General features: G+C 44.6%; 1 protein-coding gene across 1 annotated transcript in view; it reads right to left on the minus strand.

Annotated features, from left to right (window-relative positions):
• The window catches only part of LOC111262749 (uncharacterized), a 48,692-nt gene that overhangs the window by 10,341 nt on the left and 13,007 nt on the right, over window positions 1-25,344 (minus strand). Inside the window, exons 2-3 of the mRNA XM_022837240.2 lie at window positions 8,511-8,772; window positions 8,102-8,239 (exon numbers count right to left, since the gene is read on the minus strand). Coding sequence (XP_022692975.1) covers window positions 8,102-8,239; window positions 8,511-8,772 — 400 coding nt within the window. The remainder of the gene's footprint in view (window positions 1-8,101; window positions 8,240-8,510; window positions 8,773-25,344) is intronic.

Raw genomic sequence — 25,344 nt, forward strand, 5'->3', positions numbered from 1 at the left:
ACGGCCCAGTAACGAGCGATGTTACGGCGATGCAAAGGTACATGCGTCCTTCCTGACTACGTTCCTAAGAAACGGCGCTCGCAGATGTTTATCAATACACCTATGTAGAATTCAATTAGCATAAGCTCTTAGGTTATATTACGCTTAATTAGCCATTCTGCGCGCCAGCTTTTTAAAATTTGTTCACCCACGTAGTTGAGATGCTGCCAGAGACATCTGGGTGGGAAATACTCAGTTAATAAAGTTTTTCATCCTATTATCGATAGACATTGGGTACATAATGACGTACAACTAGAATGACAGTAAAAGCCTCGGTAAAATTCAAGCTCGCACAAAAAATACTATTGATATTTAACATTTCGAATTGAACAACGTGATCATGTCTCTTATGATTGATGTTCTCGTTAGAATAATCAGGCTGTCATGCATCGATGTGATCCATGACAGCTATCACATTGCCATCACGCGTCGAACAAAAATACCCCCCAATCCATCCATGTAAAATATTATAGTAGTGATCGGCGAATCACATATCGACCAATGCGAGCTGAATTCCCAGGAAGGCAATTTATCGCGATCGTCCCCGTTGCCTCCTGTTTAACACTAGAATTAAATAGGCTCATGCCGGTTAAAAGGATCTGGGAAAGGGGGTGCGGGGTAGCGCAAGTCAAGACACGACGGGGAAAATGGCAAGGCGAAGAAGACGGTCTCATTGCCAAAACTATGCGTCAGTTGAACATTCCGTCTACGTTAGGTAGGACGTGAACTCGCTTCATACACTGGCCGAAGCGCCCCACGAAGAGGCGATAGAAGAACAGATAGCTAGCGGCTGCTGCCACTCTCTGCGATACATTCATCGGTGCCTTCATTGCTTTGTCGGCCGCCGAGCGAAATGTATCGAATGGGCCAATTTCTAATTTCTAATTCCTGGCGATCGCGACGGGTAGGAAGACGGCCGTTTCTGATTCCCATCAGCATGGGGAAAGAAGGGGAAATGGCCCTTCGGGGAGACATCACTCGCCGCGAGCGCTCTGCACTGTCTCGTTGTGCGTTCATCAGACATGCCGCCAACTCATGACGGCAAGAGTCACAAAAAGCCAAGCAAACGCGGAGACTTCCCACCTCCCCGGAGAACAGTTCTTCCGGGGAAGAACTAGTAAAGGAAAACACACGCAGAATCGTTGAAGAACACCGGAACTTTTCGCACTCACGGAAACGCTTCGAACAGTGAAGATGGAGTTGGCTATTTCATGCGTCTGCAATACATCAACAGCAGTAGCAGCATGCGTGTCATTGAAAAATAGAGGAATCTTTTGATGCTTTAGATTTTTGAAAATCAGAACTAACTTGTTGACGTTTATCTGTGTGTGGAACTGTCTGTACGTAGAGAAATCTGATTGTCAGATGGAGTTCAGGTACGTTTTCGGAGGCGATCTTAAATGGAAATCTCAGGTCCCGGTATAGGTAACGCTTGATAGAAAGTATTGCAGGTTTACGTATTTAAACCCCTACTGCCTTAGTAATTAGGCCGTTCGATAAGGACAATAAATTTTATAAAACATCTGTTACTAAAATATTGTGCTATACTACAAAGACATTTCCTTATTTTAGCATTTATATTAGCCTTATTCTAGTATATTTAAACGGACACGATGTACCCTGCTCGATTCTGTTCTTCCTCAATCTAGTTGGCAAGCTTGTACACGTTTCAGTTGTTGAAGTTTGTCGAGACTCAATTGTCCAATGTCAATTTGGTAAATGGAAATACAGCCGACTATTAGTGGTTGTAGAGTAGCTTTTCTCATCGTGCTTCCATCAGGGTCCTGATACGTCCCTCGTCATCAGAGGCACATGGACAACTAAATAGACAGGCGTGAGTCCGATCAGTTTGGAGATATTCGAGTGCACTGGTTACGAGCTGACAATTCGTCTGGGTGATTTTCCCAGTGAGAAACAAATCTATTTGAAACGAAACAGCAGACTGGTAACGTGACAGTATACGTTTGATATTCGAGAAGGTTGCCATTATGACATCGCTGTGGATGATTCCTATTACACAACACACCATTAGACAGATCAATTTGAATAGGTTTACATAACCATGCTTACATTTGGATCCATAGGCGAAAACGCATTGGTCAAGCCAGTAGTTTTTGTAATTGTACATAATTTTGCTTATTTATTCCCCTATAGATGTTTTTTTTATATCGACAAATCTGAATTGAAATAGTCTCAAACACACGAACTTAGCGTCTCACGTGAAAGAACAAAATATACGGTAGTACTATAGAGGTTACTCACGACGTGACGCATACTGCACTTAAAGTAAGTGCAGTCTGTGTCGTACCACCCTAGTAACTGTGGGCTAACATAGATTTGAATCGTTTTCATCCAGCTGCAAATTCTGCCCTGATTCACACACCTGCAGTAGCAGATCCATCGAACGCCATTCAATTTCGTATGCTACAGCACAGTATATATGTGAACCCAGCTAGGACCGTGTCCTCAGTCGATGAGCCTGTCAACCTTATCGACAGACCAGCTGACCCTAACAGATGCTGTTACACACCTCTTATATGATATCAATCAGGGTAATACCGATGGCGGCTACCCGTATTGGCTGCATGTGAAATGTTTCTCCACATTCTCCATCAGTTTTCCCTTAGATCAAAGCATACGGTCGCTATAGATGAACTGCACAATTATCGTCATAATCCCTGAAGACTATAGCATAGCATCAGCATCATCATTGGCCATCTTATAAACTGACCAAAGCCACTTCTAGACGTTGGCTAAACAGAGAAACCGAAACTGGTCAAAGGCTCAAAACAAAAGGACCTTATCGTCAAGGGCTGCCAGGAATGACCGCCAGTAACGACAAGTGAAGTTGATACGAGCACACACATCTCAACTCAACGACCTTACCAGATGTGACCGCTAGACCCAGTAACGCTAGCGACTGCTATCGCTTACGACGTTAGTTCAGTGCAAGTATGTTCTAATGTGCCGTGGGGAGAGAGGGGGGGGGGGGGTAAGTTTGTAGCAGGTGTGAGCCCTAGACGCTACCTCATTTAAAGTTTATTCAGACATAAAATATGGTGATTGCTGTTACTAATATTATTATTATTACTATTACGATTCTTCTAGGAATGAAAGAAACCACGGTCCACTCCGCTATAAGACAGCAGCAGCTGTGGCGATCCCCGTGTGGGTCTGCTTTGTAGCCCACTTGCTACTTACTTGAAATCTTCGTTTAAGTCTAAGCCTAAAAAATTACCGTTAACATTAATGAAGTCTACGATTGAGAGAATAAATTCCCCCATAATTTTCAAAATTCTTGAATAAGTTATATCTGTTCAATACCGAAACGTAATCAAAGTCCTTAGGAGTAGGTAGACCATGAATAGCTCCTGAGCATTACACAGTCGTCTCGTATGTTATAAGACACTTCAAGCAAATTCACACTATGTTAATATAGGCTTGAGTAACGTATTTGCCTACTTTTGTCGGTTGAGTTCGAACCCGACCACAGGCAGACTTTATTTTATGCGGGGAGCCAGCGGATGACAGCGATGCCGGACGTAAAACTCGGAACAAAGCCTTGCCCTGATAAAGTGAACATAATAGTATATAATACATTTCTCCGAATCTTCTGAAAACTCGTGACTGCAGTCGAGCGTATTCAGGCGTCATCATTTTTGAGTTTTCGCTTTGTCTTACTTGAGACCAGGAGTTACACAGGATAAATAACGGTTTGACGTCTCATTTTTGCTGGCCAATTCCAGCTTACGTCTTCCAGCACTTTCTAACAAACTGTTCTACTCGTTTCCTCCATCGTCCTGTAGATCTGTTGTAGCCATCTGTTTTATTTCTTTTACCGCGTCACCCAAATGTTCAGTGGCAGCAGAATAAGTTTTCTCTTTCGAGTGCAACGTCGCGGCTAAATGCGAATGGGGAGGCATGTTTCCTGCGATTGCGGCGCTGTCGGCGATACGAGGCAAAAGTCACTGAGCTTTTCTTTGCGTCACGCCCCTGCGGATGACGTCGAGAAAGAGGGACCCCATCTTCCCCCCTGCATGTACCTTGAGGGGATCGATGGCCAGTCACCCGAAGTCTTGATGTGGCTAGTACACTCTGTACTTACTTTCCTTCTGGCGTCGTTCACTGCCAGTGAGTCTGTTGGTGTCGGTAATGGCGCTGGCGACCGGAAGTGCTTATGGCCGCTTATGGCACTGCCACCGAAGTATCTTTGCCGCCTCCAGGGGCATCTATAGCAGGCTACGCCGCTGGGCAACGCGTAGCAATGATAGCGACTCCGTGTAAGGGGTGAGGAGCTTTGGCAAACGGAAGGAGGTGCAACCATGGTACTGCCGTCATGTTTATGAGCTCCGCGAGCCACTGCTACTGCAGCTGAATCTAGCGCTGCCACAAGGGCTTCGTAGATTAGGTTGGGCTTGCACTCGTGTAAAATATTTGCATAAAAGCAGTCCGGTGGCCGTTAGGTACTATGAGATCGTTGCTAGATCACTTTAGAGAGATACATACACACACCGGTCTGATGGTAACTGTATGGCAACACAGTAATTAACCTTTCTTACGACATTCGCACCTGTCAAATCTAAGAAAGGCATCTTTCCTCTTGAGACCCTTGCAATAACAATTGCCACGTTTCCCATGTAAAGTTGTTGATCGGCTCGTTTAGATGTGAAAATTTTTGGACTTTTAATGGGTGCTTTGAGACGCTTATGGACTGCCGTTGTGAATAGGACCTACTGGACCATGAGGTTTCAGGCTTGATTAGCTAGCTGAAGCTAAACGCTGTTTAACATTTGATTCCAATTACATGTCATTAGAGTACAGGATGTAGGTGTACTAGCTGAAATCCGAAATCTTACACCATTGCAACCACTATTCTTGCGAGTACATTGATGAAACCAGCAAATCTCTACTATGGTCCAAAGTGTATAGTGTTGCATTGCCTACAAGTAACCCATTCGAAAATGGGGTTCGTCAGAAAGATTATAATATTATATATATAACAGTAAGAAGCTTCAATCTTTAGGAATAATTTTCAATATTTTCTTATTATAAATTAAAAGATCAATCATTTCAATGTGCATATGTTCGCTCCTTAGAAATGTGTTGGGTTCACATGGTCTATGAATAAATTCGAAACTTGCAACGCATTTATATATACTAATTTTTATACGGTTTCGAAACATTTAATTAACATAACATTTATTATGGAGCACTGGCTGATACGTACAAATTAGAAATTATAGGGCGTAGCGGGCAAGAAAGTTTGATTCCACGACTGTTAAAGTTCAGCATGACAAGCACCCGTTTAACAATGCCCGCCGCCTAATTACCGATACTTTGCAGAATTAGCGGATTTTTTATGTACGTAACTTTGTTTTTTGGAACCTGATATACCTTCATAAAACACGTTTTTGAAATCAAAAAGGCCGCTGCAAGCTTCCCTCACTCTTAAACCTGGACTACGTTTCTTCGCATATATATACATATATATATATATATATATATATATATATATGGCAAATTCTAAGCTAGCTATGAAGAAACGTTTCTAGAGCTGTGCATATGATGTACCATAAAAGCCAATCTGTATGGATAAGGGTCATATTGGTGGTTACGGGCTGGTCTATGGCGGCCATTGAAAAGGCAATTCAAACTTCCGTTGCGCAGGGTACTTTCAAGGCTCGTGGTTGTGCCCCGGAGGCACACAACTCAATCCATTGAGAAACGCCTGAAGAAGAACAACCAAGCAGTAGCTTTAAGTACGAGGAAGGATGCTCACCTCTGCCTTTAGGTTAAGGGTCTGGCCGAGCTCCCAATACATGACGACGAGGGCGCGCTACTTTGAAGCGGGCTCCAGTTTGCCGGACGCCCGACTTAAGGCCGCGAGCTCTCCTTGAGAGTGAATGGCTCACTTAAGTGCTCATATGAGCTCGGTATGAACGTCTTCTTCTCATATATTATGTATGGTCAATGGGAACACCGGTTTAGAGCGGGTTCGTGAGGCCATAAAAGCATGTTTAACTTCCTCAAGCGGCCTGGCGCCTACACTAGCAGCGTCGCTTGGAGAAGGGTTTCCGAGTTGTGGGACCTCACCGCGAGCTAGCTCGGACACCCACTGACACTTTTATTATACCTTGAATGCAACTGCTCCTCCTTTCTACTGGCCAGTTTAGCTGCCGTCCAACGCTCGGCAACATTGACCTAATTCAATCAATAAGATCTTCTGATCTTCTGACGGTTGCGCAGTTCCCCGTTGCCTGAACCCAGGGCGGCGCAAAGAAGCACCATAGAGAAGCCGATGGATAGCTTGAGGTAACGATAACCTGTGCGTACGATAATGATTTTATGGGCGGACGAACAAACTCGGCTAAAACCTGATATCTGAGTAGGTGTTAGCACAATGTCCTTTGACGTGTAGGGGTTCGTGTGTTTCGGCGCCTAAATAAAAACATTGAAATCATCAAATAAGTTAACTGTAAAATATCCGTCAACGGTGCATTTGAAAAAAAAGTTTGAAAGATCATTTGTCGAGAAATTTCTCGAGAACGCTTTGCGACATCATCAGCATGACGTACTTCTGGCCAAATGCTCGGATTAACTCATGGATAGCTCAAGTCAAACATAAACTTGATAGTCGTATCCAAAACATGTTTAACCGATAGAGAGCCTTACAATGTTACACAAATGGAATTGGTGAAATACACAAGCAGTTTTGTATGCTTGATATGGCTCGTATTGTGCCGAAACGAGTTACTGTCAACTTACTACGATCGAATAATAAGTGACCCATTTGTCCGGACTGGACAATAATAAGCTGTTTTTATTGAATGCAGAAGTTATCAGTAACTGGCGTCAATTGGAAAACTATCGCCTCCTAATGATATTACCCTTAGCTTTTCTTTAAAAAACATCCATCTGTACCGCCTATTGAAATACTATCTTTAAAGCTGGTATTCCAAACACTGTCCTATGCTAATATAAAACTGCAAATAATAAATATAGAGCTAATGAAGTTTTCTTCATTCTCCCTCCGGCCCCCCGCGTTACCTAACCTAGCGAAGAATTAAGCAAACGATACACCTGCATCGAAAAAATCCGTTTAAGCAAACTGACAATATTTACTTCGATATCGTCGGAACTCATATTATTCACTTACTGCCAGCCGCCTGAATCTTCTTTCTAGTCGAAAACTTAATAATTGAAAAAATTGAGTAGTACAATTAATGGGTACGGGTTTGTACTATCGACTTCCTTTCGGGGTGCTACGAGTCATTTCAATTTCGAATAAACGTACTTCTACTATGTATCTACTCGTACTTTCAAGGACGGATGATGCTACATACCGCTTTTAGGGACAGTTACAGGCTGTGACTGTACTCCCTCTTAAGCACCTACATTTCATTTTCTTCGCTGTTATCTTATAACTCTATACATTGACTAGCTTGTTTCTAAGGATTAGGACTGAAATCGGGCTTTCAAAGTCTATGAAAATAAACCGATGTCGGAGCCATTTTCAGAGATGACATTCAGGCTCCGAGGACCTTTTATCTTCACGGCTTTTTCGATCATTATGATAAGAAGATCAAATATGCGCACGATGGTGTGTATTGAGCTTGCGCAGACTTGGCACAACCTTGTTTGGCGACTACATAATTTGAATAGATACTATTTATGAAAAGATTGCTCTCATAAATGGGTCGAGTCGGCATTAATTGACAAGTTATTGATTACCTTAGAACTTCCCTTCTAATTGCATATTGAAATCGCTGGGTCATTGTAGCCCACGACGGATACTAAGGTTCGTATAAGATGCAGACTGCGTAGAGCTAATAGTCTTAGATATATGGACGGATCTTGCTACTTCTAAACGCTTTAAAAATTCGTCCGAGGATCAATTAAACTTGAGGCTTAGTTACATATCAAAACCCGTCATACTGTTATATTGAGAATTCTATACTCTAGGTAATAGTTTTGTTGGATAACGCAGATGTTTGTCATCTAGATGCTCATTTTTCATGCTTCATTGTAGTGAAATCAGTTGCTGAATGCATTGCCCTCATACCTGAGGTAATCCCGCTTACAGAGAATTAGATTGGCCTTCGTGTAGAGCGTGGAGCCCACTTCCCCCAGACGGCAGTCGCAGCAAGCGCATTTTAAACAGTCTTCATGCCAAAGTTGCTCCAGTGCACGCAGAAGATATCTACGTTCGGAAAGTAAGGGAACAAAGACGATAATTATTTATATGAAACTTATATATATATAAAATGTAGTTATGGTAATTATACACATTATCTTATTTTAATATTACGACTATACTGAGTGCTTCTGCTGCATGAAGTAGCTGCTGAGGTTTAGCCGACGTCGATATAAAATAACCAATAAACATTTGCGTAAACTATTAGGTGTAACCTTAGCGAAATTTAGCAATACCCTGTAGTAATCGTTGCTAGCTATTTTACCCATATACAAACCTTTCTCGGATGGGCTTTTGACAGCCGGCGCATTCAGGGGCTCCACCGTGTGGGTGTTGTTGGCCGTTGCTTACGTTATTGCTATTTAGAGCTGAAGACATCGTTGTTCCGTCCGCGGTGCCGTGATGCACTGACGAACCGCTTCCAACGCCTACCATACTGTTCGCGCTGGCTGATCCCATCGTGGAAGCGCCAACGGAATTCTGCGACCTACGACCTGACTTCATTTTTCGGTTACTCGCTCCTGCACCACCTCCACAACCTGAAAAACAACATTAGGTATGTATCATTCATATATTAGGTTGAAAAGTCAATACATTGTGCTTTGAAGTGCAAACTAGCTCAACGAGGTAAATGCAAGTAATAGCTTAATGTGTGAACGTATTGCGTAAATCCGTGTCTAGATCCCTTGACTCAAATCGTCAAAAGGCAAATGCCATACGAGTCACACATCGTCTTACAACTATTATATAGAACATGTTCTAAACATCGTTATTATTTCTTTACCCTTGGTATTTATCCTTGGTAAACTCTCATAGATGAAAATATCAGTGCTGATATTCCGGCGCGCCGCCATGGCCCTTATCGTATACCACAATTTAACAGCTGTTCTTCACAATCGTGATGCGATGTAGCATTACCACCAATAGAATAATGGCACAATAAATAGTGCTTTAATCGCGCTAATGATCATTAGGAGACGCAGCAGTATCATCTTCATTCTGCGGTATCATCAGCATACTGTGGCGTCTACTCGATGCCGGACAATACCAACGTGGCAAAACATGCCAACGGAAGAGTGGAAAGACCATACCAGGGCAAGTTGCGGGATGGAAGCGAACGCAGATGGCTCTCTCTTGCGTGGTAACGCGTCGACGACGAGGCGTTTGCTATAATTCACATGGCAAAAGGGATTGCTAAATTCTTGCTGATATTATTGTGTGCGTCCATCTTAATAATGCGCAAAGCAGTCCTCTTCTCACAGCTTATAAAAAACCGCAATCTCGAGCTGCAGCTGCCCCCATTTGATCGGACGCGTCCTGCTGTTGGTATAGCACAGACCACCACAGTTTGCCCCCTCATCGGGCCTTAAAAGAAACCGAGAGAAGAAGAGGGACCATCCTCCTGTCCAGACGCAAAGCATGGGGGACGACTAGTAGCATCATGCCACTCCGAAATAACGAAAAAACAGACTAATCAGTGTTGCCTGTGCTTAATGCAGCAGAGGCAAGAACGGTGGGCGTGATCTTATAGAAACAAGCTATCGAAAACCATGCTAAGCATTGCAATGGCCATTACGCTGATGCAAAGAACGATCCTGCTAAGTATGATACACGCTTTCCAATTAATCGAATAGTCGCTACAGACAAACAGACAGGCAGGCAGGCAGGCAGGCAGACAGACATACTGGTAGTGTAGCAGGAAAGAAGCTCTTCTGAAATGTTCAGGCTTAACGGTTTCGTCTGCGCTGCCATATTCGAAAGTGCTGGTGTTTAAATATACACATATATATATATGTATGTATGATATTTGAGTATTGTTATATGAGCTGTGGTAAGGGCAGATTATTAAGTAGAATTATCCATATTCAGTTTCGAGAAGGAAAAAAGGGGCATAAATTATGAGAAAAAAACACCAACCCGTTCTCTAGTATGTAGCCACCAATCTTGTTTCAGTTTGCTGTGGTACTCTAGAATATAAGAGTAATTAGCCATATATTCGGTAATGCATCTCGGGACGGCATCGTATCTGTATTGTTATTATGTATTCTTTGTCATGCTTCATTCAACTATAGATATCATTGGTATGCAAAACCCGATAGATGGACCGTTCGATACTTTGATGAAGAATCGAACTTCAAAATACTACAGGTAAAATGTCGTGCTTAATTAGCACTTCAACAATAATGTCGTTTTTTCAGATTACCTTCTTTATGAATGCACTCCCTCTCTGTTCCGTACTTCTCAATGGCCTGCAGAATAGCGTCGTGAGCAACAACGAGCAAATGGAGTGCTCTGTGTATATGAGGGTATCTGTTTATCTTTAATGGCAACGGCTTTGGCCGATCTTTCCTTCCAGTTGCTTGCGGGTGGGTCGATTGCTTGGCTTACAGAACACTCATTTGCTACGTCCCGCTGCGGTGCTATGAAGTCGTGTGTATCTGTCCATCCCTGTGCGCGCGAGCTTGTGTGGGTGTAAGAGCGCGCGTGTTTCAGCCTGTCTCAATCCGTATAAGCACACTCTTCGGTCTCTCTCAACACCAAAGTAGGGCAGCTGCCTTATTTTGCCAGGCAGCTTCCTCTATCCCCCACCGCCCCTAAAACGCATCTCGAATAAATGGCCGTTCGGATCAGATTAGCTTGCCATTCGATCTTGGCAGACACCGTATGAACGCGATAGGGTGGATTGCCCTGAAGGTGTCTTATACCGACAGACCCTGGGAAAGGCTTCCGTGCGAGTAGATTCGGGTGATGCAGCGAACGATGCCTGCCAGAGAGTACGAGAAGGCTTACTTACTCCTTAACCCACTCTTCTCGTAGGTCATTTTGCTGAGGGATCGACGGCGGGTCCTAGCTGATTCCTGGTCCTCCGGCTGTCTGACTGCTTGGCTAGCTAATGCAGCAGATCTCACTCAGCCTAATAGTCTTCCTTCGACCATTCCCTCCTTTTCCCCCATATCTTCTGCCAGTGGCTAACTCCAGTCTCGCCCCTAATTCTTAATGCCAATATGCCCCCCTCCCGATGTCATGGAGCTGGCATAGTGTAATATGCGAGGCAAGCCAAGGTGAGCTGAAGGGGCTGAAACTACGAACTTTCGACGACCAGCACATACTGTTCCTACTGGTACACTGGACGCGGTAACACTCCAGAGGTGCCACATAGGCTCACGACCGCATAACCGCACAACTACTGCAAGTAAGCTTAATTTCACGAGCTCACCAGTTCTCGCACTCTCTTACTCACTTCGTTTACTCCGAGAAATCCATCCATGACTGTAGAATATGGAAGAAAAACGTATTAGGAACAACCTCAAGGCAGCAGGCAAACGAGCGCTCCACAAATGGCAGCGAGGGCTGCCACTCCCGTTGCCGTTGGGGTTAATGTTGCTTGAGCTCTTGCGGGTCTGCCAAGGATCTGAAGGGCGATGAAGAAGATATCGAACGAACGAGATAGCGCTCTATGGAGGAGATAAACCCTCGTGCCCGTTTGAGGAGTTCAAGCGGAGGAGTTTGCGCGCTCTATGCAATTCGATGATGAGCCTTATGCAGCAATGAGATAGTCGCGTAATGGTGGTCGAATGGCCGCAAGAGAATAACATTGTATAGCTTCGTTGGTGTGGAGTAGCGATAGCTGTCCGTGGTAGATCATATTTAGATTATATGGCAAATCTAGCCCGCGACTGTGTTAAGGGAGACTCGCTTCCATTCGGTTTTGGGTAACGCATAGAGGGAAAAAGACTACGTTATTCGGTGAAAAAGATGAAGAAGCAGAACGAGAAGATTAGTTCTTTAACACACTTCAGGTCGACGTACGGCGCGACGGTGAGGCTTGCGTCGTGAAAAAAACAGCGACGCGACTTTTCCGCATTGGGACATTGGGGCTGTGTCAGGGTTGGATATTGAAGAAGATCTAGGGGAGGTGCTTGTGGTTATATAAGATAAGAGTTCATCCATGAAGGAGACATGAAAGTGTGAACGGTCATGGGAATAATAATGATGCTTCTTCAATGAGTTTAACTATATGGGCAAACGGAGCATATTTCTAACGAAAACGTCTAGCAATTTATGTATATAGTTGCATGTATTCTTGACTAATTGCAATTAAACATCTATGTATTGTAAGGTATGTAGTTATAAAGCTTACACGTATCTATTAGATTTGCGGAACATACCGGAACCAGAAAAGTTTCATTTTGATAGTCCTAAGCTAAAACGATTATAACCTTTATAGTTTATATTCAGTTAGTTATCACTAGTTTCTTTGCTCACTATTCATTTTGTGCACGGTTAGACACGCTTACAGATATCGCAAATGCACCAAACGATGGTCAACGAGAGATCCAGGAAGAAACAGGAAGTAGCCTCCCACGCTTACGGTGCCAATTTGTTCCTGTTCGTGACGGCGCGTCGCTCCCGGGCGCTACGCCAGCTCCCAATAATGGTGCGCAACTACTATTATTACGACGACTACAACTGCCACTACAGTTCACGCCAAGCGCCGTGTCCACGGCCGGTCTTGTTCTGCGTTGGGGTGTAGGCCAAAGTAGGATGTCAAACTACGACTAAGAAGAGCCGTTCATTTTGCTGCAACCAGCAACGGGCCGCGCCGGACCGTTTCAAACCAACTATACGGGCCACCCGTTCTATGACACTGCGGCGACTCCACAGCAACTCTGCAATGGCTACAACCATTGCGGCCTCTACTGGTACTCCTGATGATACTTCTGCTGATGCCGCCGGTTCCCCATTTGCTACTGCTGATAATCGCCGACAACAACAAGCAGAAATAGACCGGAAACCATGGTGTTCAAACAGTGGCCACAGGCGGTTGGTGGGAGTGGGGTTGACTGGCTGGGGAAGTCGCTGCAGGGAAAACCACCCAGTCAGGCGGTCGTCTCCCAATTCTTCTCTGTGTGCTGACGATGATAAACACGGAGTTTAAGGGAAAGATGCGGGAGAAGTAAGCGTAGATGTGTTAGTAGGAAGCTGGTCAATAACCATGGGGGTTAAGGGGTCCGGAACGTACGCTTGTGATGGTAGTAGCTATGGGGTAGTTTCGGTTGTGGCCGTGCTAGCTAAATGCGGGCAGTCAGCGGGGTAACCAACCGGAGAAAGGCGGCCCACGAGAAGGACGAGGAACGCGCTTTGCGAAACAACTTCATTCCCGTTTAGGGGAGATAGTGTCAAGCAGGATGAGTGCGGCGCGGGAGACCGCAAAAGATGCCTGACTCTTGTGGGAGGGGGGGTGTCAATGTATCTTGCCTATGTGGCTGCACAACTGCACAAAGAAGTCACTGAACACGAGAGGAATCTAGCTATTTTGGCCGATTTGACTTCATTATCAGTGATGTCCACTGGTAACCAGTGGTATGGTTGGATGCCGTAGCAAGCCGAAACTAGTCCTTGGTGGCCTACATCACATCATCCAACAACTCTGAGCACTTCTCTGGACAGGAAGAATTTTTCTATCCGTATCTCTTTTCGCCCGGAGCACCTATGAAGTCACTTATCGTCTCAGGAACGTAAACAGAAGGCTCCGACTTTTGTCCATTTTACTTTCTAGATTTTCCTCCTACAAACGCATCCATTGCATTGTATACGGCGTCGTTACTTCGATCTGAAAAAACACTCATTGACAAGCTCATCTCCGGGAACAATATTGTCGCAGATGCAGTATTGTCAATATCATCAACAGGTTATCTATCTATTGCTTAATTAATTGTTGCTGAAAAATCAAATTGGAGTTTAGACCTCAAAGGAAAACGATAAAGGTGTATTACTGCATGCGTAGTTTAAGTGCTAGTTTTACATGCGTTAGAGCTCTTGCGAGACCCCTGCAAACTTTGTACGGCAGTGGTTATAAATAGCCATTTTTAGATAGATAACTCTAAATACCGCGATGAAGTAAATTTGCAGTACATTTACTAATAGTAGAAGATGGGCCAACTAAGTCAGGAACACTCGACGTTAGCTTTCACGATTGTCGATGATATATTTCACCTAAAGGTAGTAATTTTAGGTATACATTAAGTATTTTCACTTCTGGCTCACCTATCAATAGAAGTGGCCCTTTTGAGCATTCTAGTTCATTATTGGGACCTTATTTTACATAGAAAATCAATCTGAATATTAGCTACTGTACAGCGTACGCAGCTCATCTATGAAAGGGTAGATTCAGACACATAAAGTCGTTGAATCTATCACAGATCCGCTATATATACCTTTTTGACGAAAAGCCTAAATCGAAAGCAAAAAAACACAAAGAACATTTTTAAACGTCTCTTAATTCAGTCACTAATTACTTATTTAAAAAGTCATGTAAATATATGCTGATGCACCGTCCGTGTCAATTTTATGAGTCTGATTCTATTTCCCTCTCTATTGTTCCTTGTTTGTCGCAAAATAATAGGGCGCAGAAGCAAATTACGGCTGCCATTACGTTCGCTAGCCGAAATCATCGGAAAGCAGAAAGCGATACCAGACCCTTTTGTCTCTTGGGTATCTGCGACGGGGCGGCACCGCGCTCCCTAGGCGGAGTCCTATCTAAAACCTTAAAGGACAATGACTGTCCCGTACTGTCGCTGGAAGTAAGTGAAGCCACTTTCCTGCCAAACACGCTATCACTCCTGGCGAGTAACGAGATTCTCAGGCGATTAGCGATAATCCAATTCGATTCAAGATAATACCTGGCCGGTGGCAAATTAGTAACAATTAAAACAAATACGAAATATTCTGCGACCGAGAGCACGCCAGTGCTAGCAATATAAAATAATATGCTTACAGATATATAGAGGAGCACATACGAATATCGTCGATACCGACGGCGTTACTCCGGTGTCATTGTTACGCTACCATTGGCACCAGCATATAGCTGAATCCGCATAAAACAAATTGGATGTGCCGAGGAAAGCTTGAGATCGAGAAGGGGCAAAATGCCCACACTTATGCAGCCCCGAAATTGAGTTGCTGCAGCAGTTTCGGGCATTGGAAGAATACCGACATGATACTATGCTACGTTTCCTACAGGAAACAAAGTCGCTCATTACCAAATAAGAACGGAAAGTAAAAAACCACCCAAAACGTTAATGTGACGATAACGGTGTATACTGCCTGTATATTAGTGTGGGACGATAGTTGTGCTTAAATTTCTGCAATAATTAACGATATTAAAAGGTAAAAAAGGGTCTAGTAGTCCTTGTAGCTAGACTAAGTCCTTTTTACGGCAAATATGTGTTGTTTTGGTTACTAAACAAAATTCAACATCGCGTAGTGGCGGGAATGTTGTCAACGTGATAAAAGCTGCCCTTAGTGATAAGGATGTCTTTTTCAAATTCAGGTAGTCTCTAAAGCTTTCAACTAGTTGTATTCAGTGGTATATAAATGCGTTGAAACTAGAATCCAATAGACTACATATGTATTGTACAACGTACTATGCACCACTTCTCAGTTATCTTATGCGACAGCTGGAGTTTTTAAGAGCATAGACAACGACTTTCCACCTGGTTGCTCGTCGCTGTTACCGGCCCCTTGTTGGTCTGGTTGAGCCTTTTCACCTTTCAGGCCCACTGGTTATAGCTGCGTGAGAAAACGCACTCAATGCCTCTTCTGCGTTTGCCGTAGCGTAAGTCTTTCTGTGCCAGCTCTTCTGTTCCGATGCCCTTTCTGTGACGTTAAGTTGTCTCGACATGAAATCCCCGCTCCACGCTACTGTCTAGCGGCAGACCAATGAGCAGATAAAATGTCGCTACCGGTTCAGTCCGTCCACTTGCCACTGGGGCCCGTTGCAACCGCTTTTGCTAGCCAAGCGACCGCTCAATGCTCGCTAGGCCGCTATGCCACCTTCTCCCTGTCTTTTGCCTTCTCTCTGTTCGTCTGAGTAAGGAAAACAAAAAATTTCGCATTGGCTCATCCTTAGCATGGTTTGACACACATACACTTTTCAGATGAGACATCTTCTCTACCTTCTCTTTTCGTTTTTTCTCGCGTGCGCATTCCCTTAGAGCCGCTCTCTCTTCATCCTTGTTCTACCGAGCGAAACTGCCGCTGCTAAGGCTTCGACCGCGACGGCCATTTCCGTGTGACGCACTTGAAATCTTGCGGAAGAGAAGTCTTCTTTTGCCACATCCTCTTACGATGCAAGCTGGCCATTGCCAGTTTGCTGAAGGTGGCTGTGGTAAGGCCAAGATTTGGCTGCCTGTCTGCCTTCCCCCTTTCTTCTCTGCTGCTGGCTCGATCTTTCTTTCCCTCTCCTACCTCTCTCACTTCGTCTAGCCGCTATGGGGAAAGCTAATCAACTGTTTGACGCAAAGTGGCGCCGACGCTTCGGAACCTATTCGCGCCTCTTGGCCGGTCGGCCTTTCGCGAGACGCTTGCTGCCTCTGAGCGGCCAGCTGACGATCATAGTAGTTTGTCGTATGGGGTTTGTCGTCATACTGCACAGCGTCTTAGAGTTTTGAGCGAGGGAAAGGTGGGGAAAACCTCGCCGACGTAAGAAGACAAAGAAGAGGCAAAAAACCTTCTAATGGTCACTCAGGCGAGGACTTTAGTATTACCGTTGTTCCTGCCACCTCTAAGGACAGCTGATGAGAGTGAAGCAGAGCACTTCGAAACGTGGTTTGCTAGTTGATTCACTTGCCCGTTGGTGGGCGACAATGGGCGATGGCATCTAAAACGAGGTAAGAAGATGCTATTTTCCACAATTGAGAGCAGATCGAAGACGGAACAATTGAAACTGATGTGCCATTCGATGGCACCATCGAACTGGCATTGTTTTTGAGCTACGCATAGCAGCAACATTAGTATCAAAAGCCATAGCAACCACATTTGGAATAGGCCAATTGGTAGCCAAAACTTTGCGTCTTCGTAAGCAATCTAATAAAATTTCGACAAAAACAATTCATGGAAAATCATTACAACTGTTTCCGCACGAACACTATTAACACACCTCACCGTTCAGTAATGCACGCACAGCTGCATGATCGGCTGGGATGCGCGTGCATTGTATATGAACCCTTCCAATAATCAGTAATGACTAACGACCATGCACCCGTATCGTTCGAGGCCAAATTATAGATTTCACTTATTCCAACTACGGGTATAGTTATGACGTAAGAATCAATGCACTTCAATCAACAGGGATCCTCCGCAGACGTCGATAAACCAACATCTTAGTAAAATGGATAATCACGAATCGAGATCATACAGTGTCTGACGTGTGGATGATACTGCGGCGACATCTGCTCCACTACAGCTACCGCTATCTGATCCGTCGATAGTGTCCATCTGCTGACTTTGTGAGCGAGCAATCGGTCGCCATCGATGGCATTTGGGTCATCAGTCAGGTTACGGTTATCTTTACTGTTTTGGTCCTAAGGACCAATAGCGCTGACTGCACAGCTGCGACACCAGACGAAGCCATCGGTTGTCTGTTTCGGACATCACCTTCGCGAATTCGATACACTAGGACCATCTCTGACGTTTGCTTGATGTTCCAAAAACAAAAGAGCCTTGCGCCGGCAACTTTCAGTAGTAGTAGTAGTAGTAGCGGCGAAGCGATGCTGTCTGGATCGATACGCGATGCACATTTTGAATGTATCAGCAATAAATGTGCCAGGAAGGGAAAGAAAATGCCGTAATCCTTGATTACAATGTCTTCCTGTTGGCATTCTTTTAAATCGTGTGTGATATGTGACCAGCAATTGGCTCGTTCGAGCATGCACCTCAAGCCAGCCATATTCTCTTTTTAGATTTACTCAAATAGAATCAACTATACGCAAGCTAAATAATACTACTAACCGATCCAATAAAATGGGACGATAGCGGCGTGCTTTTGAGGAATGCTGCGTTTTCCCAAAATTCGACTTGCACAGAACCCTTAGTAGAGGCCTTGTTGGCAATAGTGACATGGATCTTGTCGGTGAAGAGGAAAAAAAAAGTTGCAATTGGACGATGGATTTGCGGGCTGAATGCAACACGGCTCTATGTTACGCGCTGACTTTGCTCTGTCTCAGCTTGCCTCCATCACCCCTCGATTTTAGCATCGCAGGACCACATGAAGCGAGCTGATGCTGCAAAATCCAGTGTTTTCGACTTTTCCAAGGTTAACCTCGTCGTTTTTTAAATGCGAATAGTTGGTGAACCACTGACGAATTTCTGAGGTCAGATTTGTCCAAGCTCTTGTTTGCTGATATCGGTTTTGAGGTTTTGCAAGACGCTGACTACTTCGTTGCTTGTTGTTCCTTATCAGACGAACATTTCGTGAGGCTGCTTCCCAGTTTGTCATGAATGAAAGACCCACTTTTGGGACCCGTTTCCATCGTCAGTAGAAGCATAAGCAGTAGCTCGAACTGTCTTTTTATTTTGCTATTCCCTAGGCAGCACTCATACAAAGAGCACACGCACTTTTGGTGGGTTTGGCTACAACGCCTGCTTAAAACATGTTCTCCATTTTGGAGCCCAACCCTCTTAGTGATCTGGGGATCGTCTCGACGGAACTGCAAGTGGTGTACATTTACACTTGAACATCACTTTTTTCTGCCGCACGACGACCGCAAACCTTATACACCTTTCTAACTGTTAAGTTTGCCAAGATTTGAGTATGCACTCACCTATTCACTAGGAGAGTGCTGTTAGCTAGTTTGGCGCTGCATAAACCGGTATCAACACTACGTTTATCTTGTATCTCGTAAGATTGCGGTGGAAGCGTGCGAATCGAATTTGATTAACTAAAATCAATTGACTCTCCAAGGCTTTCGATTCGGTCAAGTCCTCAAGCGGGCTGTGCTTCAATGCCAGGCGAACACCGATACTCACCAACGTGACCCAGTTGCCACGGAAGGCACTCCTAAGGTGTGTATTGTGTGCTCGTTTCGCTCTTTGTGTGTTGCTCCGGACAGAGCCTGTGGCAGATCCACACATTTGCTCTCAATCCCACCCTGAGTGCACTGCTTTTCCCTTGGCCTTATATATATATAAAAGAGAGAGGGAGAGAGAGAGAGAGAGAGATCAAGGAGTGTCCCCAGTATCGGTGAGGAGGATAAATTGGGCACTGAGGTGTTGACGTGCATGCTGATAGTTTTAAGAGGAGCCGTTAGGCTATGCTAGTAACAGCAAGAACTGCTTCTCCTGCAACTGAGATATTCAAATGAGCCAACCCCGACAATTCTAATGGGTCAACGGTGGCCATGTTATCCGACATCAGCGTTGCCTCTACGCAGCATGCCTTACCCACGAAATACTTCCTAGGATGGCGAAGCTTTACTGTTGCTGACTCTTGCTTTAAGCACAATACAACGCGGTGTACACAATATTGCACGTATTCTATTCAGTACTTACGCCACTAAGCAGTCATAGAGTATCAATCGTCGCTTAATTCAGGTGTTGTCTTAGGAGGAAGCGGGTTACTATAAGATGGTATTGGCAAGTGGTTTTAAATTTGTACACAAAACAGTATAAAATGGATATCATGCTAAATGCATAATTAGAGTATTCGCGTCTCATTTTCATTGTGACGCTGTAAAGCCGTATCGAGGGGATCCAAAACTGGGCGGTGGTTGGAGGTCTTGAAGTAATTACTCGTTTGCCCGAATCAGAAAACTTTAGTAGCTTTTGTCGCTTCCTACAGGAGTGGGTTGATATTGGTTTTTTCTGCTAAATGTCCGAATGTTGGGGATCGCAGGAAATGGTTCTTCAGATAAGTTGCTAATGTTCACCCGTGTTCAAAATGTATGAAATATATAAATATGCGGGGTTAAACGCAGGCGACGAAGGTGTTCAGTGAGCATTGGGGAAGCAACGTATATAAAACTTCAATGTTCTTTATCCTTAAATAACGGCTCCGGGAAGTACCATTGCTAAATACGGAGTACCCTATTGGAACCCACGTTTCCTTTAGTTTCTGAAAAATAACTGGTTTAAAAAGCCACTTTGGTAGCAAACAAGTCAAATCTAAAAAAAAGAAACTCTTTAATCAATCATGGTTGCACCTCTATTTGTAAGCTCACCTGAAGCTACAACTCAGGTTCCCATGCGAGATATTTGTTCGTTCGGCGCATCAACTCAAAATCTTATAGATCATTCCCACTCATCCCTGCGCACTCTTCAATCATCATTGTAACGCCTACCGAGTTGGGCACGATATGATTCACAGAAATGTTCTCACTTACGGCCTACGCGAGACCGACCGTCATGGCTTAAACATCGATTTACTCTACTAAGCTCTTGATAACTGGGCGATCCCTAGCGATCATCAGTGTATGGGTTGGGTAATCCATCGATTCAAAGGAATTCAAGTTTGCTTGCCTCGCCGTCGCTGTATCGCAATGAACTGTAGAAGGATGTCTTCCGGACGCAGAGGACCGGAAGCGAGCTGCCTGGGTCACTCCAACCTCTCAGCCTCGACTCCCAACTTTATTTCTCTGTCGTCTGAATCGGACGGTGTAACATAGTTTTGGCCAGGACCAAGTAATCTTTAGCAAGGTTTAAACAGCAGCGTCCTGAGATGTCGAATGCCTGATAGGGTCCTCTTCCAACAACTTTTTCAAATTGGTTCCCGTCAACCTCGGGTAGCCTATAGCGCGAGTCAACACTTTGATAAGGCCTGCAACCTTTCCCTTTGCACCCTACCTGCTATTCGTTGTGCGTGTGAACAACACACGCCTTGACTGTAGCGTGATAGGCGGCGGTCGTGTCGATTTTGGGCAAACAGATTCAAAAAGTTTCGTCGATATTTAAGCGCACGGTTGAGAGCTGTTAGAAACAATGTGGCTGGAAACTTTATTAGCACAGCGGCACTTTCCTGTCTCAATTTGTATGATACGAAGAAAAAAGAGATCGCGCGGTTGGCTGCGCATTCGGTAACGAAAACCCTCCTGTCTACGACGTCGTTCTCCTCTCGTCCGCCTGCCATTGCAGATAAGTATGGAAAGACGGTCCCCGCCATAACGCGCTGCAGAGCCTTGTGGTAGTCGCGACTCGCTAACGAGCCAGCCTTCAACTACGCCCGCAACACCTTGACGGAGAGCAAGAGGCATAGCGTCAGAGAGAAACGAAACTGGGCTGAGCCTTTCAGGGAGAATGTGCAAGAACGAAACCCAATGGGGGAGAGGGAGAACACCGGCAGTAGCACGAATGTCGGTAGACGTCGAGCCAGCCCGTCGGAGCTACAACATGGGTTTCGCAAACAGGAGAAGTAGAGTTGGACGGACGACGGTGGGGAACGGTTAAAGATAAGAAGCCATGTTCTTCCGGTCGCACTACTGTGACTACTGCCACTACGGACAGCGGGACGGTGCTCAGATTTGGAGGAACATCCTGCGAAATTTCCGGGCGCGCAAGAAATGCAAGCAGAACGGCTGGTCGCTGTCTGTAGATGAAACGAAAACGACACTGAAGACAAGGTCTGAAGGTAGAATCTGAAGAGACGAAACGAAGATAAACAGAGGTTTATACTATACAACTGTGTCGTATGACTGCTGCTGTGGTAAGGGCGACAACTTGATATTGGGCATCGCTGTGCTTTGTGCGGGAGCTCTGTGCTGACCACTCAATGGTAGCGTGATCGAACGAGTGGGGCACAGATAAACCTGACGCTGACAGTCGTTTTATACTGATAGTCCAATTTGTTACCGTTTGTTTTAAATATAGAAAAAGAAGGGCTGAATGAACGTATCATTAAAGTATTGATATTGCTTTGCTCGTCTATTTCTCAAACTATTTAAATTTGCGCTACTCGCAGGTCGATTAGTATTCTAGTTATCTCCCGGAGCCGAATGAAGCATTTGGAACGTTTCAACTATCTATGTTCAAAGGACACTTCTCGCACGACGTTGGCTTTGAGCTATTATAGATATCTAGGTTTTTTTATGAGTCTTGAAGATTTATCTCAAACTAGCGTCAGACACAGCAGGGATGAATCAATAAATGAAAACGGCCCTTACAGGTATCTCTCGACGAGACCCGCTACGACTCCTATTGACGTAAGTGCAGACAAAAGACAAAATAGGACCGATACAGACGTTCACTCTGTAATGATTGTCCGGCTATCGGATTTGTCGGAGGCTAGATCTTCAGCTGGACTTCGGCAGAACTGTACTGGTGGTCGCGGCATTGATTGGGCTAGCATCGTCAGCCTGTTTCGCCGTTTTTGTCAGTAAACATCTACGTAAACTGAATGCTCTCTATTAGAGCGCATTCAGTTTACGTAGATGTTCAGTTACGTAGAAGTCAGCAGGCGTCGTGCATGAAGCATATTTTAATTCATTAAGGTATATTAATATAATATGTAATACGCATAGTTTTATTACAATTTCTGTAAGTTGTATACTTAAATTATGGCAGGTGTGACATGCTTCTTGCAATAGCATTACACCGCTTGAAAATAGATAGGTTGCAGTACCTAATTGACATCGAAGATAGCGCTATTCCTTAGCTGATAATAATGAAACCCCTTAAGTCTGGACTAACGTGTGCTAGATATGAGGACGTAAGTTACAGGTATCCGGCATCCATCTGTGTTAATTCCTTCGCTGCTGCTTGTATTAATTGTTACAGTAGAATTCTTTTATACTATAGACATCGAATGATTTTGTAGATCGTTATCTCCAACCAATTGTCGACAAGAGAACACTGATAGTACGAGCTGCTAGTTAATGTCTCGTAACAAATCAGTCTCACTATCCGTTTAGATACATTCCGAGCGGTTCGAATGGGCCCGTACAATGCATACAGTGATTCTAAGGAAAACAGAACCGGCGAAGCGGAATCCCCACGCTTGTTTTCCATTTGATAGGTAAATCTTCAACCTGCTCAGAGTTTCTCCACCGCTCAAATCGCTATTCTAGGCACAGCTATCGCCCATCCATTGTAACTTATAAGCCTATAAGGGACCTGTGCTAACAGCCTGGGGAGCACGCGCATTTACCTATTTTCTAATAGCCTATTCGATCATTTTGTGATATGATATGATTATCCACGAACGACTGCGTCATATTTCTCATTGAGAAAACATGCCTCATTAGTAAAATTTGTACTTTTGAGATAAATATATCAGAAAATGCTACAGGAGAAAGCGATTACGTAAGTTGCCAATGCCCTGACCATACACCCCCACTCGGTCGCCGATTCTATCGTAGTGGTGCCTCTTTGCAGTATTAGGTTATTTAGGGTTGAGGTTATTTAGACTCTTTGACGTGTTGCAGACGCCCACAATACAAGCGCGTCATCCGGCCAGGAAGCTAAGAAGGTTCTACGACGTCGAACGCGACCACCGCGACGCTATGTAAATGCCTAGTAATTTACTCCTGATACAGCTGGCACTGTTACGCCAGCGTGTTGAGGGGCTAATGTTAATGATACATCCATTCATGTCATTGCCGTGGCAAATCTGTGGCAATTTCTGTTACGAAATCGCTTAGTGTCGTTTTCATTTGCGGTATTGGCGGTCGCTACCCGTGGCTTGGTCAAGGTACTACGACAATGGCAAGCTGTTTTTAATCTCGTTATTTGTCAATTCCCACATGCGTTAATTACAGATGCGCTCTTTCCCGCCATACTTTTCATGCACAAAAAAAGATTGCTGTTTACTTACAGGGACAATTATGTGTGTCTGTTTATTATAGATTAGCTCAAAAACAATTCGACTTAATCTTACTTCAGTGAACTTCAATTATTTCCTTCGTGCCTCGATGTTGTGATGGGAATTTGAACAGCTAAGCAGGGCATCGCATGCGCTTCGAATTGAGTGGAGGGAACCAGTTCTAACGGTAAGCAAAGGGTGATACACATATAGGCCACATAGATTTCACACACACACACTTACGTACGCACTCGCGCACTACTTCGCACATTTACCGCCCGGTGATAGTCGTTCTGCAGTAAAACGGAAAAGTAAAAGAAGTGGTTCCGTAAGGAAAAGGCCTGGCGCGTGCCCGCCCATACCAAGTGGATAAAGAGGGACGTCGCAACGATTTCAATCCCTCAGGCTGCGGTTACTATAGGGCCTCTTTGGATGGCAGAGATCGTTGTGGCTCAACTGTTTAACGAATAGAAGAGACACTTGGTGATACTCGGCTGCAAGCCACTGTTGGAAAACCGCTCCGCTCCTTGCCAGCTGCGTCTTTTCGCCTTTTTGGACGGTGATCCCTTGCCTGAATGGTGAAGAGGTGCAGAGAGTACGCGAACTCGTGCTAGCCCCCCGTGCTCTTTGGATTTCCGGTAAGTTAGAGTTCACTTTTGGTAAGTTAGTTGGATTGAATGATGTAGATGACACTTTGGCATTTCGCCGACCCAGAAGCTAGGTCACGGGGGTTAAGTTCTCATGCCTTATAGAGATCGAGTGGAAAATATATTATACGCTCTAGCATAAATAGTAAAATAGGGCTATTTGTATAGTTAACTCGCGTCTTTGTAGCGGGCTATATTATTCGCGTCTGTTCGACTCGTATACAATTATTATGTGACACTGACTCCTGTGCGTGCCAAATCATATTGCAATAAAGTATAACGATAAATCCATGATAATATGAGTTTTCATGTATGTATCATAGCTCTATCGTTCGTGTCGTTTACAGCTGGCCTGCGTCTACTGCACTCTTTTCAACATCAGTAATAGTCATTTTGGAAAAATAGTCAACATTGTCGTGGCCTGAAAAGTAGCTCCTTATGTCACGTACGTATTTGTCTAAGGCTTTCCCAGCTTTCTCGCCTCCGTTCAGATCACGGTGGAAGATAACGAATGTAGCATGGATGAACAAAGATCACAAAAGATAGCGTTTCCCGATCAGTAGCACTGGTGGTCGTAGAAGTAATAGCTGCAGTTGTCGTTGTAGGCGCTAGCGGTAACATCGTGATAACGGAAGAAAAGTAGTGGCCGCCTTACCGACCAACGACGTTGTTCTAACGTCGACGACGACAACAACGGCTGATAACGAGTGCAAACTGTAGAGGCCCAAAGATGTAGATGGGATCTGCGACGGCGGAGCATGCGAAGTCTTCGACATGGCAAAAGGCAGTGTCAGGAATTCCTTTGTCGTTCCAACGTCGAACCCCAGCCCCCATACCCGTTCTTTGTCGTCTGCTCGAATGAAGGTGATCACCGTGCGGGATCGACCATATGC

Source organism: Varroa jacobsoni, unplaced genomic scaffold, assembly GCF_002532875.2.
Source record: "Varroa jacobsoni isolate VJ856 unplaced genomic scaffold, vjacob_1.0 scaffold_696, whole genome shotgun sequence".
Classification (NCBI taxonomy): domain Eukaryota; kingdom Metazoa; phylum Arthropoda; class Arachnida; order Mesostigmata; family Varroidae; genus Varroa; species Varroa jacobsoni.